This window comes from Mastigoproctus giganteus, chromosome 10, assembly GCF_048544385.1.
Source record: "Mastigoproctus giganteus isolate SK-2022 chromosome 10, ASM4854438v1, whole genome shotgun sequence".
Classification (NCBI taxonomy): Eukaryota; Metazoa; Arthropoda; class Arachnida; order Uropygi; family Thelyphonidae; genus Mastigoproctus; species Mastigoproctus giganteus.
In genome coordinates, this window is record NC_143584.1 from 39,765,471 (window position 1) to 39,781,169 (window position 15,699).

Here is a 15,699-nt window from a genome sequence, read left to right on the forward strand (position 1 = left end):
TTAACTACTTTAAAAAAAAAGTTTGCTTTGAATACAGTCGAACTTGGTTATAACGAGCATGGAAATAGCGAAATCATGGCTATAAGGAGCAAAAAGCCATAATGATTTTAATTTACACATATTCCCATACAGTCGCTCGCTGTTATAATGAGCATACTACACGGATATACCGAACAAATTTTGAAACACTATGAAAAACATTCTCAATTGCTCGGGTAGTCGAAAAAACTCAATTTTTGGAATAGACGAAAATGAAAAGGGAAACAGCTTTATGACCACCTGCATCAGATTAGTGGGCAATTTATGACCTTGTCCTTCTGTGGATGGGGCTATACAATAGTGCATTCATTACACTGTTTACAGGTCATTTTGTATTTGCTGAAATGAAATTTATTTCGGGACTTCTAAGATTTTTAAAAACATCATAACCCTTTATTCGGGCTTCTAAGAACTTTGTATGCAGATCACTTTATCATTTTAAAGTAAAATCAGTTAGAAAAGAACCCTTCCTTCCTTTCTTCCTTCCTTTGGAAACATGTCTACTAATTAAAGAAAGTCTCTCGATTCACAAAAAAGTCAATTATTTGGGAGTTGGAATGTGGTGCAAAGAGTGCTGAAGTGTGTAAAAAGTTTTCTTTGTCCTAAGTGTATCGACATTGTGGAAGAATAAATACATATCAGCACTGGAAAAAAACATTACTGTTGCACATGGAAGACTGCTGTACAAATTGGAGCAGTGTGGCATTGGAGGCAAATTGCTGCTACGGATAAAGGGATGGTCGAGTGGGAGAAGACAGTGGTAATCAATGGACACTGCTCATCGTGGGCTAATATTATTAGTGGAGTCTCTCAGGGTTCAGTTTTGGGTTCATTGTTTTCTTTATTTATAAATGATATTGATGATGGTATATCAAACTTAATGTCCAGGTTCACCGACGATACGAAGATTGGCAGGGTTGTTAAGGACACTGACAGTACACTACTGCAACAGGATCTAGAAAAGTTGAGCAGATGGGCTGGGAGCTGGCTAATGAAATTTAAAATTGACAAATGTAAAGTACTACTTACGTGAAACACTAACCCCAGAATAACGTATCAACTCTGTGGTACTACACTGACAGTGGTAGAGAACAAAAAGGACTTGCGGGTAATTGTGCAGGCAGTATGGAGTTTTCTGACCACTGCAGATGGTCTGCAAGAGCAGCTGATGGTGTCTTGTCAATGATATACAGGAAATTTTCTAGCAGGAATAAGGAGGTGATTATCCCCTTGTATAATTGCATTCTACAAGGGGATAATCACACAGGGGAGTCAGGCCACACCTTGAGAACTGCATACAGGTCTGGAGGCCTCGTTTTAAGAAGGATGTAGAGCTGTTGGAACGAGTACAGAGAAGGGCAACAAGATTAGTGAATGGAACAAAGGGTTGCTCTTACGAAGAAAGGCTTAAGTTTTGAAAATTGCAGTGTCTGGGGACTAGGCACCTGCGAGGTGATCTGATTGAGGTGTATAAAGCCTTGAATGGTTTGCGCATGTTCAATTCTGATGGGATTCTTCCTCTTGCTCAGAATAATCACCTGAGAGGACATAAATTCAAATTGAAGAAAGATAGATGTAGGATAGATGTGCGGAAGTTTGCCTTTAGCCAGCAGGTTGTTGGAACAGACTTCCATCCTTTGTTATGGAAGTTATAGCTTAAATAAATTTGAGGCTGAGCTGGACAGGTATTTGGATCAAACAGATGGGTGAAATGGGTGCTTTTTTTTTTGGCTGATACTGCATAAGCTTGTTTCTTGCATCATATGCCTATGCTGATAACTGGAAAAAATAAATAAATAAAAATTTAGAAAGTGTGAGGTTACAAACATTGAAGCATTGCTTCAATGGTTCACCACACAAATAAGTGCTGGATTTTCAGTAGATGGTCCAATCTTGAAGGCTCAAGTGGAAAAATTTACTAAACAACTTGGACTCGACGATTTTGTGTGTAACAGTGTCTGGCTGGATCGATTTAAAAACCAATATAATTATGCAAAAATAAGTGGAGAAACTATCTGCAGATCCAATAATGGCAAATGAATGTATTGACCATGTTTGGTCAGAAATCAGAAAAGATTTCAATGACGAAGACATCTACAATGGTTATACTACTGCAACAGGATCTAGAAAATTTGGGCAGATGGGCTGAGAAGTGGCAACTGAAGTTTAACATTGACAAATGCGAAGTACTGCATATGGGTAGAAGTAACCCTAGAGGAACTTACCGACTGTCTGGTACTACACTTAGGGTGGTAGAAAATGAAAAATACCTGGAAGTGATTGTACAGTCAGATATGAAGTTTTCTGAGCAATGCAGACAAGTTATCCGAGCTAGTCGTAGGCTCAATGATATACAGGAATTTTGCTAGCAGGGAAAAGTAGCTGTTTGTCTCCTTGTATAAAGTGATGGTCAGGCCTTGAGTACTGCATTCAGATCTGGAGGCCTCATTTTAGGAAGGATGTAGAGTTGCTAGAACAAGTACAAAGAAGGGCAACAAGATTGGTGAGGGGAACAAAGGGGTGCTCTTACCAAGAAAGGCTTAAGTTCAACAAATCGCAGCACCTGAAGAGTAGGCACCTGCGAGGTGATATGATTGAAGCATATAAGGCCTTGAATGGGTTGAGCATGCTGAAATCTATGGGATTCTTCTGCTTGCTCAGATTATGAACCTGCGGGGGTGGGGGTACAAATTCAAATTGAGGAAAGACGGTTATAGAATAGATGTGCAGAAATTTGCCTTTAGCCAGTGGGTGGTTAATTGCCTGAACAAACTTCCATCTGTCATTGTGGGAGTTGATAGCGTAAATAGATTCAAGGAGGAGCTGGACATTTATTTTTAGAGGGAATGGGTGTGTGAAAATTTTTTTTTTTTTTTTTTTTTTTGTTTGCCGACACTACATTAGCTCATATGCTTACTTTCTTGCATCACATGCTTCTATTACTACTACAACAACAATGCTGACAAAACGGGACTTTTTTATAATTTGACACCTGATAATGCATTTAAATTCAAAGGGGAAAAATCTGTTGGTGGGGAAAAGAATCAAAAGCTCACTTGATGACAGTGCTCGTACACGCAAATATGACAGAAACTGATAAAAAAACTTTGTTATTAGAAAAAATCATTAAAACCTCGGTGTTTCAAAAACGTAAGGAAAGTGTAATGCCCTAGATTACACTGCAAACAAGAAAGCTTGGATGACTTCGGATATATTTTTGATAAATGTCCTGCACATCCCCAGATTCAAAGTTTGTCCAATGTTAAGCTAGTGTTTCTGCCTCCCAGTGTGACATCAATTTTACGACCAATAGACATAGGTGTAATAACAGTTTGAAAGGATTTTATAAAAGATTTCTAGTTCTACATCAGATCAGTCAAAGAGACCAGAAACTTAGTCTACGTCAGTATTGAATGGTATAAATTTATTGAATGATACATGAAAAAACGTTACTTCGACAACCATATCAAATTGCTTCAAGAAATAGAAATTAAATTGCAAGCATTCTAAGCAAGTCTGCATGTATGACTTGCTTACCATACACAGAGGAGGTTAATAACTAGTTGTTTCGGATGGGGGAAAGATATTACTCTCCCACTTCAGCAGTTAGTTACATCCATGAGTGGATGTAACTAACTGCTGAAGTGGGAGAGTAGTTACATCCATGAGTGGATGTAACTAACTTGCATTTTAAATCAATGAGTCCATACAGAATTTGCTGGTTTGCAATGGAATGCACACTTCAGTCCTTTTGCATATGGGAGACCAGTGCTAAGTTCCTATATTGTTATTGTAGACCAGTGTCACACAAACTGTTTTGGCCCCGGATCCTGTTTAATTCCTAGGTTCATTGGAAAAACCCGAAAAACCAAATGTCATTTTATTTTACTGTTCTCAATAATAAAACATCATGACCAACAAACAAATTATTTCTAACACATCTTCAAAATTTGTAATTAAAATCTAACTGCCTGTCTGTCTATATGCAGCTCGTTTGATACACAATCAGTTCTATAACAGAACCTTGTTAATACAAACTCTGCTTATACAAAATTATTTTTATACAAAGCACATATTGTTTCCTTGCTAAAAGATAGCCTTTGTTCTATACAGCATATTCAATTATTGCAAAATTCAATTAATATATATATTATTAAGTTCATTTTTATTCCGTGAGAAGTAAATAACGCTATTTTGTATGGTATTCAAAGCTTGCTAAAATCCTAATTAAAATTTAATTTATTTCCAAAAAAAAAAAAAAAATTGCTTTTGGTGGTGGAAAATTAAGTGAAAATAGCATTAATATTCCATAATGCTGTAGAGCATATGGCAGTATAAAACTCAACTCATGTATGATTGAAAAATACAGTCTAAATTGATTATAACGAGCATCAAGGGACCGACAATTTCTCTCGTGATAACTGTTACTCGCTATATCAGTGATAGCAGAGAGGGGGAACCCCTGGGCCCGTTAAACAATGAAAACTTTTTATCAGTATTGAGTTAAATCTACCTCCTATTTTTTTTAAATTCTCAATAACTTGATAAAAAGACTTATTCAAAAAACAAAAGAAATATTAAAGAGAAAAAAAATAATATAAGTAATGTATATACCTACATATTATTTGTATTAATATGCTTGTATAAACTATAGTACACTTAATATTAAACACAATTTATTTGTCTATAATTTTAAAACCATACACTTAATACTAAACACTGTTTCAATTAGTCTTTATTTATGAATCTTAAAAGTGATGTTTGTTTTAAAGATTTCACTTTGATATTTCTTTAAGTTTCCCCTTAAAACACTCAACACATTAAAAGTCTCATTATTATTTGCCTCAGTTCCTTCAAAACAAATGTGTGTCACCTTGAGCTTGTGGGATTGTCGGCACTGATTTTGATTCGTTTTCAGTTATCATCATATCATCATCATCCCAATCATTGTCTTTACCATCTTTGTTGAGCACACCATCTACAATGTTACTCTCTGTAGGAAGACTGCTAGTTAATAAGTTGTCATAGACTCTTACACACAGGCAGAAACGTGTGTTTCTGCCTGTGTGTAAGATTAAGGTATGTGCAATTTGTTCGTTTTTTTTTTTTTTTTTTTTTTTTTTTTTTAACATAGGTGCAAATGCAAACAGGATTTACTTATAGACTTAGATCCTATACACAATCTACAAATTAGTAAAGTAACAAAAATTTTTCCTTAGCACATACAAATTCTTTTTATCAGTTCATAATAAAGATAATTAATTTAGAAATCAAAATGATAATTGATTAGTTGCGTAAAATATAACAGTTTGGTATATTTTAGATTTTATTGTTCTTGTTGTATCTTTTCAGTCTGATCAAGTTATGAATGTTTTATTGGAGCTGTTAACTGTGCTTCCAGAAGAAGTAAGTTGTCCTTTGTTTTTTCATTAATAAACATGTTAAAATGGGGAAAACTAGTAGTTTCCTAAGATCTGCTTTGTTATTAATAGACATCAGATTGTATGCAAGTACATATTGTGCATGTAATGCAAATTATGCCAGAAACACTGTTTATTTCATTAATTTGATCAGTTTTTCAGATTTTAAATACAGAAATATTTTTCACTGGAAATATTACAGTAACATTACATTTGGAAAAATTGTCAACTATATTTGCTTTAGCTCATGTGATCAATGACATTATATAAAAGTGTGTTCTTTTTATATGTATCATAAACATGTTAAATATGTATCATAACAGTTTTAGAAAGAATTTGCAGAATAGGCATTTGTAGGGCTTTCATTCAAATTAGCAAAAAAAAAAAATTGTGGATTGCCAGTCATAAAAAAAAAAAAGATTTTACTGCGGGTCAAAGAACATAAGACAACATCTCATGGGCGCGTTGTGTGCAGCTTCCGGGGCGGAGGCTGCACACAATCGTGTCACGAGTAAAGGACCCCATTCAAAAAGAGAATACAAGTGGGGTCGTATACAGTATTAGATGCCCGGATTGTGGGGAGTGTTATGTAGGGGAAACAAAACGCCGTCTCAAAGACCGTCTGGGGGAGCACACTAAGGCAATAAGAAGTGCGGACTATGGTAAGTCTGCCATGGCCGAGCATTTTTGGGAGAAGCAGCACCACATCTCCCCGGACGAGGCTATCATCACCGATCGGGCGAATAAGTTCTGGGACCGGAAGTGGCTTGAGAGTTTGCGGATCTATTCCACAGTGAACATTAATAGAGATAGAAGAATGCGGATCCATCCCCTCTTTGAGGCTACTATCCTCAGAAGGGATGAACGGTTCCACATCACCCACTCTTGAGCCACTTCCGATTCCGTAACACAAGAGAACAGAACACGTGGGAATGAAACACGTGATGAGTACCGTGAACCTGCTGGTATTTAAAGACGCACCGCAGAACAAAGAAACTACCGCTGAAGAAGAAGAAGAAGGCAGGAGCCTTCGAAAGCTTTGGTTTTATCGATTTTAATTTAGTATATTTTAATGTATTTTATTGTTCTTAACCCAGTATATTTTAATGTATATTTTATATGTATATTTCATTAGCATTAGCATTAGTAGAGGCATTTGATGCAAGAAAGCAAGCTTATGCAGCATCAACCAAAAAAAAAAAAAAAACCCACTTCCACTTCACCCCTCTGTTCGTTCAAAATACCTGTCCAGCTGAGCCTTAAACTTATTTAGGCTATCAACCTCCACCACAAGGGATGGAAGTCTGTTCCACCAACCAACCACCCGCTGGCTAAAGGCAAATTTCCGCACGTCTATCCTACATCTGTGTTTCCTCAATTTCAATTTATGCCCTCTCAGGTGATTATTCTGAGCTAGAGGAAGAATCCCATCAGCATTGAGCATGCTCAAACCTTTCAAGGCTTTATACACCTCTATCAGATCACCTCGCTGGTGCCTAGTCTCCAGACACTGTAATTTGCAAAACTTAAGCCTTTCTTCGTAAGAGCACCCCTTTGTTCCATTCACTAATCTTGTTGCCCTTCTCTGTACTCGTTCCAGCAGCTCTACATCCTTCTTGAAATGAGGCCTCCAGACCTGTATACAGTACTCTAGGTGTGGCCTGACCATCGCCTTATACAATGGAATAATCACCTCCTTATCCCTGCTGGAAAAATTCCTGTATATCATTGACAATACTCCATGAGCTACTCTTGCCGCCCGTCTGCACTGCTCAGAGAACTTCATATCTGCCTGCACAACCACCCCCAAGTCCCTTTCATTCTCTACCACTGTCAGTGTAGTACCACAGAGTTGATACGTTGCTCTGGGGTTGCTGTTTCCCATGTGTAGTACTTTACATTTGTCAATGTTAAACTTCATTTGCCACCTCTCAGCCCATCTGCTCAACCTTTCCAGATCCTGTTGCAGCAGCATAGTGTCAGTAGTGTCCTTGACAACCCTGCCAACCTTTGTATCATCTGCAAACTTGGACATTAAGCCCGATATACCATTATCAATATCATTTATAAATACAGAAAACAATAATGGACCCAACACTGAGCCCTGAGGGACTCCACTAATAACATCAGTCCACGATGAGCAGTGTCCGTTGATTACCACTCTCTGCCTTCTCCCCCTCAACCACCCCTTTATCCATAGCAGCAATTTGCCTCCAATGTCACACTGCTCCAATTTGTGTAGCAGTCTTCCATGTGCAACAGTATCAAAAGCCTTTCTAAGATCCAAGTATATAATATCAAAGTTATTCCCTGCATCCAGTTCTTTTGTGACTGCATCATAGTATGCAATCAAGTTGGTCAGGCAAGACTTCCCCTTAACAAAACCATGCTCTGTCTGAGCTATAACTGAAGTCTTGTCTAGATGATCCTGCAGTGCTTCTTTAACCAGTGCTTCCATTAATTTTCCTGAAACAGAAGTTAAGCTCACAGGTCTATAATTACTTGTATCAGCCTTTGATCCTCCTTTGTGAATTGGAGTCACATTTGCACATTTCCAGTCTATGGGTACCTCCCCTGAGTCCAAGGAAGCTCTCATAATTATGGCTAAGGGTTTGCTTACTTCCTTTGCTGCCTCCTTTAATATAACTGGATAGATCCCATCCACCCCGGGTGCCTTTCTTGTGTTTATCTTCAACAGTTTCTCGTCCACTTTACTCCCAGTTATTTCATGATTCTGTAGCTTACTGCTAAAGTTGAATACACCTCTGGCATTCCCCTCGCTGAATAACTCCTCATGTGTGAATGTCGATGCAAAATATTCATTTAGTTTGTTAGCTACCTGAGCAGGATCATCAACACTTGACCCATCAATATCAAGTGGACCAATCTGATTCATCCCCTTCCTTCTAGAGTTTACATAAGTAAAGAACTCTTTGCTGTTTTTCTTTGCATCCCTTGCCAAGGATTTCTCATAATCTGCCTTCGCCTGCCTAACCTCCTTTGTAACTTGGTTGCATATCAACTTGTATCTATCATAGGCTTCTGTGTCATGTGTTAATTTGTATGTATCCCATGCATTTTTCTTCTCTGCCATATGCCTCATTAGTTCATCTGACATCCATTTTGGCCTAAACCTTGAACAATATTTCTTTATTGGTATGTAAAGCCTAGTAGCTTCCAAGATAAGTTCTTTGAATGCTTCCCATTTTGAATTTGCTGTTGGTAACATCATCAGTTGGTCCCACTCTATAGAATTTAAATGCTGTCTCAGTCCATCGTAGTCGCCTTTACGGAAGCAATAACCCTTCCCTTTACCCCTAATGGTAGTTACCTCTTTGAGTAAATCCCACTTCAGCACACTGTGATCACTGCCACCTAGTGGTTCATTTATCTGCAGATTCTTAATGCATGAAGAATCACTGCTGATAATCAAATCAAGAGTATTACTCCCTCTAGTTGCCTCCCGAACATGCTGATGTAGAAAACAATCATCCAATAAATCCACAAAAGCCCTGCTAGTGTGTGAGTAACCAGCCCCCAAATTCCAGTCAATATCTGGGAAATTAAAATCTCCCATTATAAGACACTCTGATTTACTGGCCCACTCTATTTCCCTGTACAGTTCCTTATTATACTCATCAGAGTCATTAGGCCTATGCATACTCCTACTCTCAATTTTGATCTCCCAATGTTTATGTCACACAAAACTGACTCCACACTGCACTGTCCAGCGATGTCGACTGGCTTCACTTCCTTGGTTTTTATGTGTTTCTTAACTAATAGCATAACCCCTCCCTCCTGTCTATCCTTTCTGTAGACGTACTCCCCAAATTGCAGTTCTGCATCCCTTATTTCTGTGTGACACCACGTCTCTGATATCCCAACAATATCTGCCTTCGATGTTTTGAGCAATACCTCAAATTCATCAAATTTATTTACTAAACTCCTAGCATTGGTGTACACGCAAGTATACCTGCACCTGTTTCTATTCTTAGCTACCCTAACACAACCCATGTGTTTACTTGTACCGCAATGGCTCCCAGCTGTCTCTGAAATACCATGCATCTTGTTTTTCAGGCTTCTGCTCATTCTAATAGAAGCAGTGCAAGAATCTCTTTCACCTCTACCAGTGGCTACTGTCAATCTATTGGTCTTTGTCTCCCCCCAAGCTAGCAGTTTTCCAACCCACCTAACACTGCCTCGATAGCATCAGCAAATATTCTTGCACCCTTTCTATTTAAGTGTATCCCATCCCTGTAGAAGCAATCTCTCCTGTTAACAAGTACAGTCCAGGCTGAAAAAAATTCTACCCCTTGAGCCTTGCACAATCTTTCCAGGGCCGAATTGATCGACAAGGCTCTCATCATATACTCCCTCCTATTGTGTCTGGGCAGAATTGCAGACACTCATATATTTTAGTTGTAAAGTTAATATAATTTATTGTAAATACAGACAAATATAACTTATTATAAATACATAGTTATCAAGATTCCAGTTTTCGTTTTCTTTGTGTTTTATTTCTACATAAGGTTGGTGAAAAACATTTAAAACTACAATATGAACATACCCAACCTCAGAGGCCTGTTTGAAGAATGCATGGATACTGTCATTTCTTGCAGATCTTGTAGTGCTGCATATGTAATTTGTGACAAAGCATAACAGAGTATCATGTTGGTATGATTGCAAAAATACAAATACCTGTATTGTTGCAGTCATACTATTCAAAAAATGGCTACAATCAAATAGGTAATTAGGCTATTGGCCTAACCTCTTCCAAACATTGATTACGTAGAGTAAGTTGTGGGCGTGTGTATCCTGTTTATTACTAACATTGATTCGGTAGAGTAAAATAGTAAGCGTGAAAATAAATTACAGTAAATCCCCGCTATTCGCAGTTGCTGATTTAATATAAAATGAAACCTAAAAAAATGTGAATTTTAAAATGCCGTGAATATTCTCCACCATTAAAAAACATGGGCATGGCTAAAATGATCTTTCCCGATCAAAACGCCACTCAGTGGGTGGGGGGGGTGAAAAAATTGCAAGCATGGATGTGCCTCGCTAATCCTTGTTCAGTATGTGTTATGCGCTTGTCATGGAAGTTTGTTTGTTTGGTTTTTAGTAGCATTAGCAACAAAGGCCATATTGCTCCGGGGATATGCAGTGGCTATTCCCTGACCTTTCTGCATCCTCCGTATTTGGTTGTCACGGGCTCGAACCCTGGTCTAATCAAGAAGCGTGTGCCACTTGCCACTCCTTCCCACCTGGCTACAGAGGTGCCTTGTCACGTAAGGTTTCGTCGTTTGCTTTTAATTTATATGCTTATAAATTTATCAATTTATAAATTGATATGCATACCAAAGTGATAAATCTACCGTTTTGCATTGTAAAACAGACTTTTTCGGGTGTTAATGGAAGAAAGTGACTTTATTGTGGACAAGTTCGTTCTTTCTAACCCGTACAAAAATATGGCTACGGATAACAAGGGAAATGTGAAAAGATCAAAGAAGGTGATGACATTAGCTAATAAAATTGAGTTATTAGACAAAATTTCTAATGGTGAAAGTGTCTCCTCATCGGCAAAACATTATAAAATCAATGAGTCAACGGTACGATCAATCGAGAAATCGGAAGAAAAAATCTGCCGTAGTGTCCGTGTAAACTCGCTAATTGCTTCAAAAATTTGCTCTGTAACTTGTGATGTTAAATTAGAAAAAATGGAAAAGGCTTTAAATCTGTGGATAGAAGACCGAACTCAAAATAAAATTCCGTTAAGTTCACTCATCGTTCGTGAAAAGGCAAAACTCCTTTATCAACACTTTAGCGAAACTGGTGATAAAACTGGCAGGATAAGTTTTTTTTTTTTTTTTTTTTTTTTTTTTAGCTAGCAAAGGCGCTGGTTTGAAAGATTTGTTTGAAATTTCTAATAAATATTACATTTCATATTAAATTGTTTCTTATTTTCATTTCGATGCCATATGCTTGCATTTCACTATATACTGTCTATGTACATAGTCATATTATGAAGGTGCATATAGTACATACATAGACAAAATTTTAGATTAGTTTTTCTTATATATTTCATAATTTGGAACGGAACCCCTTTATTACTATGGGAGCCATAACTCAGTATTCACGTTTTTGGTATTCGCGTCATTTCTCACGTAACCCCCAAAAATAGCGGGAGTTTACTGTACATCATTCGTGGTTTCGTTTCTAGCTAATCTAAATTTAGTAGGTGTCATCAAAGATGTTTACACATAAAACATCTTTCGTGCTTACAGAGTACACATCAAATTTTTTTTTTTTTTTTTTATTTACACACAAAGGTTTATCTGATGATACTGGACAAAGTAATCCTTGCACACTTCTGGCATCACAAGAGAAAGAGCCTTCTGATAATGGAAAGCTGTACCAATGTCATTTTTAATAAATGAGAGATAAAATTCCTGAAGAAAATAAAGTAAGATACTGCATAGGATTGTGATAAAGTCATGGCAAGCTTAAATATAAGAAATATAAGGTCAGATATTTGAATATGGGATAGGTACAATGCATACAGAAGATTTGGTAGACTTGATAGAAGAGGAGGAGGGAAATGATGCTTTTAATTATCAAACATATAGATTCAAGGCAAGCATATCCAGTAGGTAACTAAAATGAATCAGCGTATTTTGATGTAAGCACTGGGAAAACTGATGAGAAGGAATGTGAATGGGGAAATAAAATTAACTATGTTTATGCTATTTAAGGCCAGTTTTCCTATATGGGTGTGAAACTTGGACTCTGATAAAAGAAAGCAAAGTTAAGATCAATACTTTTGATATATGGTGTGCTCAAAGAATGCTGAAAATTAAATAGACTAATAAGATTAAGGTTGTAGAAGAATGGGAAGTGACTACAGCTTATTGAAAGAAATGATGAAAAGGAAATGGATGTATGCTGGACATGAGCTGGTACTCTGGAAGCAGACTAGTAACAGCACTAAACGACAAGGAAAGCCAAGAAGAGAAAGGCTAGTTGACTTAAAGGAATGGTCTAACAGGAAGAAATACTTTGATCAGAAGAGACTTTCCCAAGACAGAAAGCTTTGGTTAATCATGACTGCGAACCTTTGACACAGAGACTGCACCTGATGATGATAGGGAAAACAAAGAAACATGTCTCTGTAAAAATACTCACTTTATACACAGTTAGTAATCATTGAATTCTGACAATCTATCTATCTGTCACACAGAAGCCTATGATAGCTACAAGTTGATCTGTAACCAAGTTACAAAGGAGGTTAGGCAGGCGAAGGCAGATTACGAGAAATCCTTGGCGAAAGATGCTAAGAAAAACAGCAAGGATTTCTTTACTTATATAAACTCTAAAAGGAAGGGGATGAATCTGATTGGTCCACTTGACATCGATGATTCGACTGTTGATGATCCTGCTCAGATAGCAAACAAACTGAATGAGTATTTTGCATCTACATTCACACGTGAAGAATTATTAAGGTTTCAAAATGGCAGAAGGTTATCAAATTGTAGCAGGATACTTAATGATTATGTAATATCTGAGAGCAAAGTGGAAGAGAAACTGTTGAAGTTAAACGTAAGAAAAGCACCTGGGGTGGATGGGATCTATCCAGTTATATTAAAGGAGGCAGCAAAGAAACTAAGCAAACCCTTAGCCATAATTATGAGAGCATCCTTGGACTCAGGGGAGGTTCCCATGGACTGGAGATGTGCAAATGTATCCCCAATTCACAAAGGGGGATCGAAGGGTGACACGAGTAATTACAGACCAGTTAGTTTAACTTCTGTTCCGGGTAAAATAATGGAGTCGCTGGTTAAAGATGCATTGCAGGATCATCTAGACAAGACTGCAGCAATAATTCAGACACAGCATGGGTTTGTTAAGGGAAAATCTTGTCTGACAAATTTGATAGGATATTATGATATGGTTACAAAGGAACTGGATGCAAAAAATAATTTTGATATCATATATTTGGATTTCAGGAAAGCTTTTGACACTGTTGCGCATGGAAGACTATTGTACAAATTGGAGCAGAATGGTATTAAGGGTAAGTTGCTACAATGGATAAAAGGATGGTTAAGTGCGAGAAGACAGAGGGTGGTAATCAATGGGTGCTGCTCTTCGTGGACCAATGTTATTAGTGGAGTCCCACAGGGTTCGGTGTTGGGTCCACTGTTGTTTTGTATATTTATCAATGATATTGATGAAGGTATATCAGGCTTAGTGTCGAAGTTTGCAGATGATACAAAGGTTGGCAGGGTTGTTAATGACAGTAATGGCAGTGTGCTACTGCAACAGGATCTAGATAATTTGGGCAGATGGGCTAAGAAGTGGCAACTGAAGTTTAATCTTGACAAATGCAAAGTACTGCATATGGGTAGAAGTAACCCCAGAGAATCATACCAACTGTGTGGTGCTACACTTAAGGTGGTAGAAAATGAAAAAGACCTGGGAGTAATCGTGCAGGCAGATACGAAGTTTTCTGAGCAATGCAGACAGGCTGCCAGGGCAGGTCATGGGGTTTTGTCAAGGTTATATATACTAATTTTGCTAGCAGGGAAAAGGTGTTGTCCCTCTGTATAAGGCAATGGTCAGGCCACGCTTTAAGTACTGTTGTTGTTATTTGGTTTAGAAGCATTAGCAACTAAGGCCATATTGCTGCGGGAATATGAGTGGTCATTCCCTGACCTTTCCGCATCCTCCGTATTTGGTGGTGACGGGCTCGAACCCCGGTCTAATCAAGAAGCGTGTGCTACGCACTGCTGCTCCTGCGTACATGTCTGGAGGCCTCATTTTACGAAGGATGTCGATTTGCTCGAGCGTGTACAGAAAAGGGCAACAAGATTGTTGAGGGGAATGAAGGGATCCTCTTACCAAGAGAGGCTTAAGTTGTGCAAATTGCAGTGGTTGGAGACTAGCCACCTGTGCGGTGATCTGATTGAGATGTATAAGGTTTGAATGGGTTGAGCACACTGAATTCTGATGGAATCCTTCCACTTGTTCAGATTACCAACCTAAGGGGGCAAAAATTAAGAAAAGACAGATGTAGAATAGATGTGCAGAAATTTGCCTTTAGCCAGCAGGTGGTTAATTGCTGGAACAAACTTCCATCTGTCGTTGTAGTTGATAGGTTGAATAAATTTAAGGAGGAACTGGACAGGGAATGGTGTGTGTGTGTTTTTTTTTTTTTTATCTGATGCTGCATGAGCTCATACACTTGCTTTCTTGTATCACATGCCACCACCACCACCACCACCACCACCACTACTACTACCTTGCATTTGTAGGAGACTACAGACCATAATCTGAATCCTCCTTCATTTTGATCCTGTGAACAGCTGGTTTATTTGGTTTATTCTATATGTATTGTTCTTATCTTAAACACTATTAAGATAAGAACAATACATATATTAGATTAGACACATACAAATAAAAGATTTCGGTTGTTTAGTTAACCTTCCTCAGTTAAACTGACAGTTAAGAATGGATCATGAGGGCGTGTACTGCCAATCTTGTACTTGAAGTGCGTGATTAATTGTTGGATGTTGAAGCCTGTGGCTATGATGTATGTGGACTTGGCCAGCGTTTGTCAATGGACAGGATTGCTGTTTCGGTGATAGGGTGGACTTGATAACCATTGTTCCTGTTCACTGAGGTTTTGGACCATTTGATGGTTAACGACTCCAACCGGACGCGTCGCCGATAGTGGCGGGACTTATCCACAATCACGACATTGGGGTGTGGGTTAATGTCATGGTGGGTTGCCCAAACATGTTCGGCAGTAGCTGAGTGCTCCACATCCGCTAAGCAGATTGCTCTTTGTTTTCGGAAAGACGTTTTTCAAGCTGTCTCCTAGTTTCCCTGATGTAGCATCTAGTGCAGTCACACACAAGAGATGCGGTAGACTAATCCGCTTTGTAGTAGGGTGGGGATAGGTGTTTTTACCTTAGAGATGAGGGATCGTAATTTTGTGTCTGGGAGTTGTACGCATTTTATCCCATGTGATTTTAAGATTCTACAAACGGCTCGAAAAACGCCTTTCCGAAAACAAAAGAGCAATAAGCTTAATGGATGTGGAGCACTCAGCTATTGCTGAACACCTTTGGGCAACGCACCACGACATTGACACAAACCGTGATATCGTGATTGTGGATGAGACCCGCTACTATCAGCGATGTGCCTGGTTGGAGTCGTTAAACATCAACTGCACCAATACCTC

General features: G+C 38.2%; 1 protein-coding gene across 1 annotated transcript in view; it reads left to right on the forward strand.

Annotated features, from left to right (window-relative positions):
• Positions 1–15,699, forward strand: part of LOC150078993 (importin-13-like) — a 250,429-nt gene that overhangs the window by 69,679 nt on the left and 165,051 nt on the right. Inside the window, exon 5 of the mRNA XM_090382915.1 lies at positions 5,392–5,445. Coding sequence (XP_090239041.1) covers positions 5,392–5,445 — 54 coding nt within the window. The remainder of the gene's footprint in view (positions 1–5,391; positions 5,446–15,699) is intronic.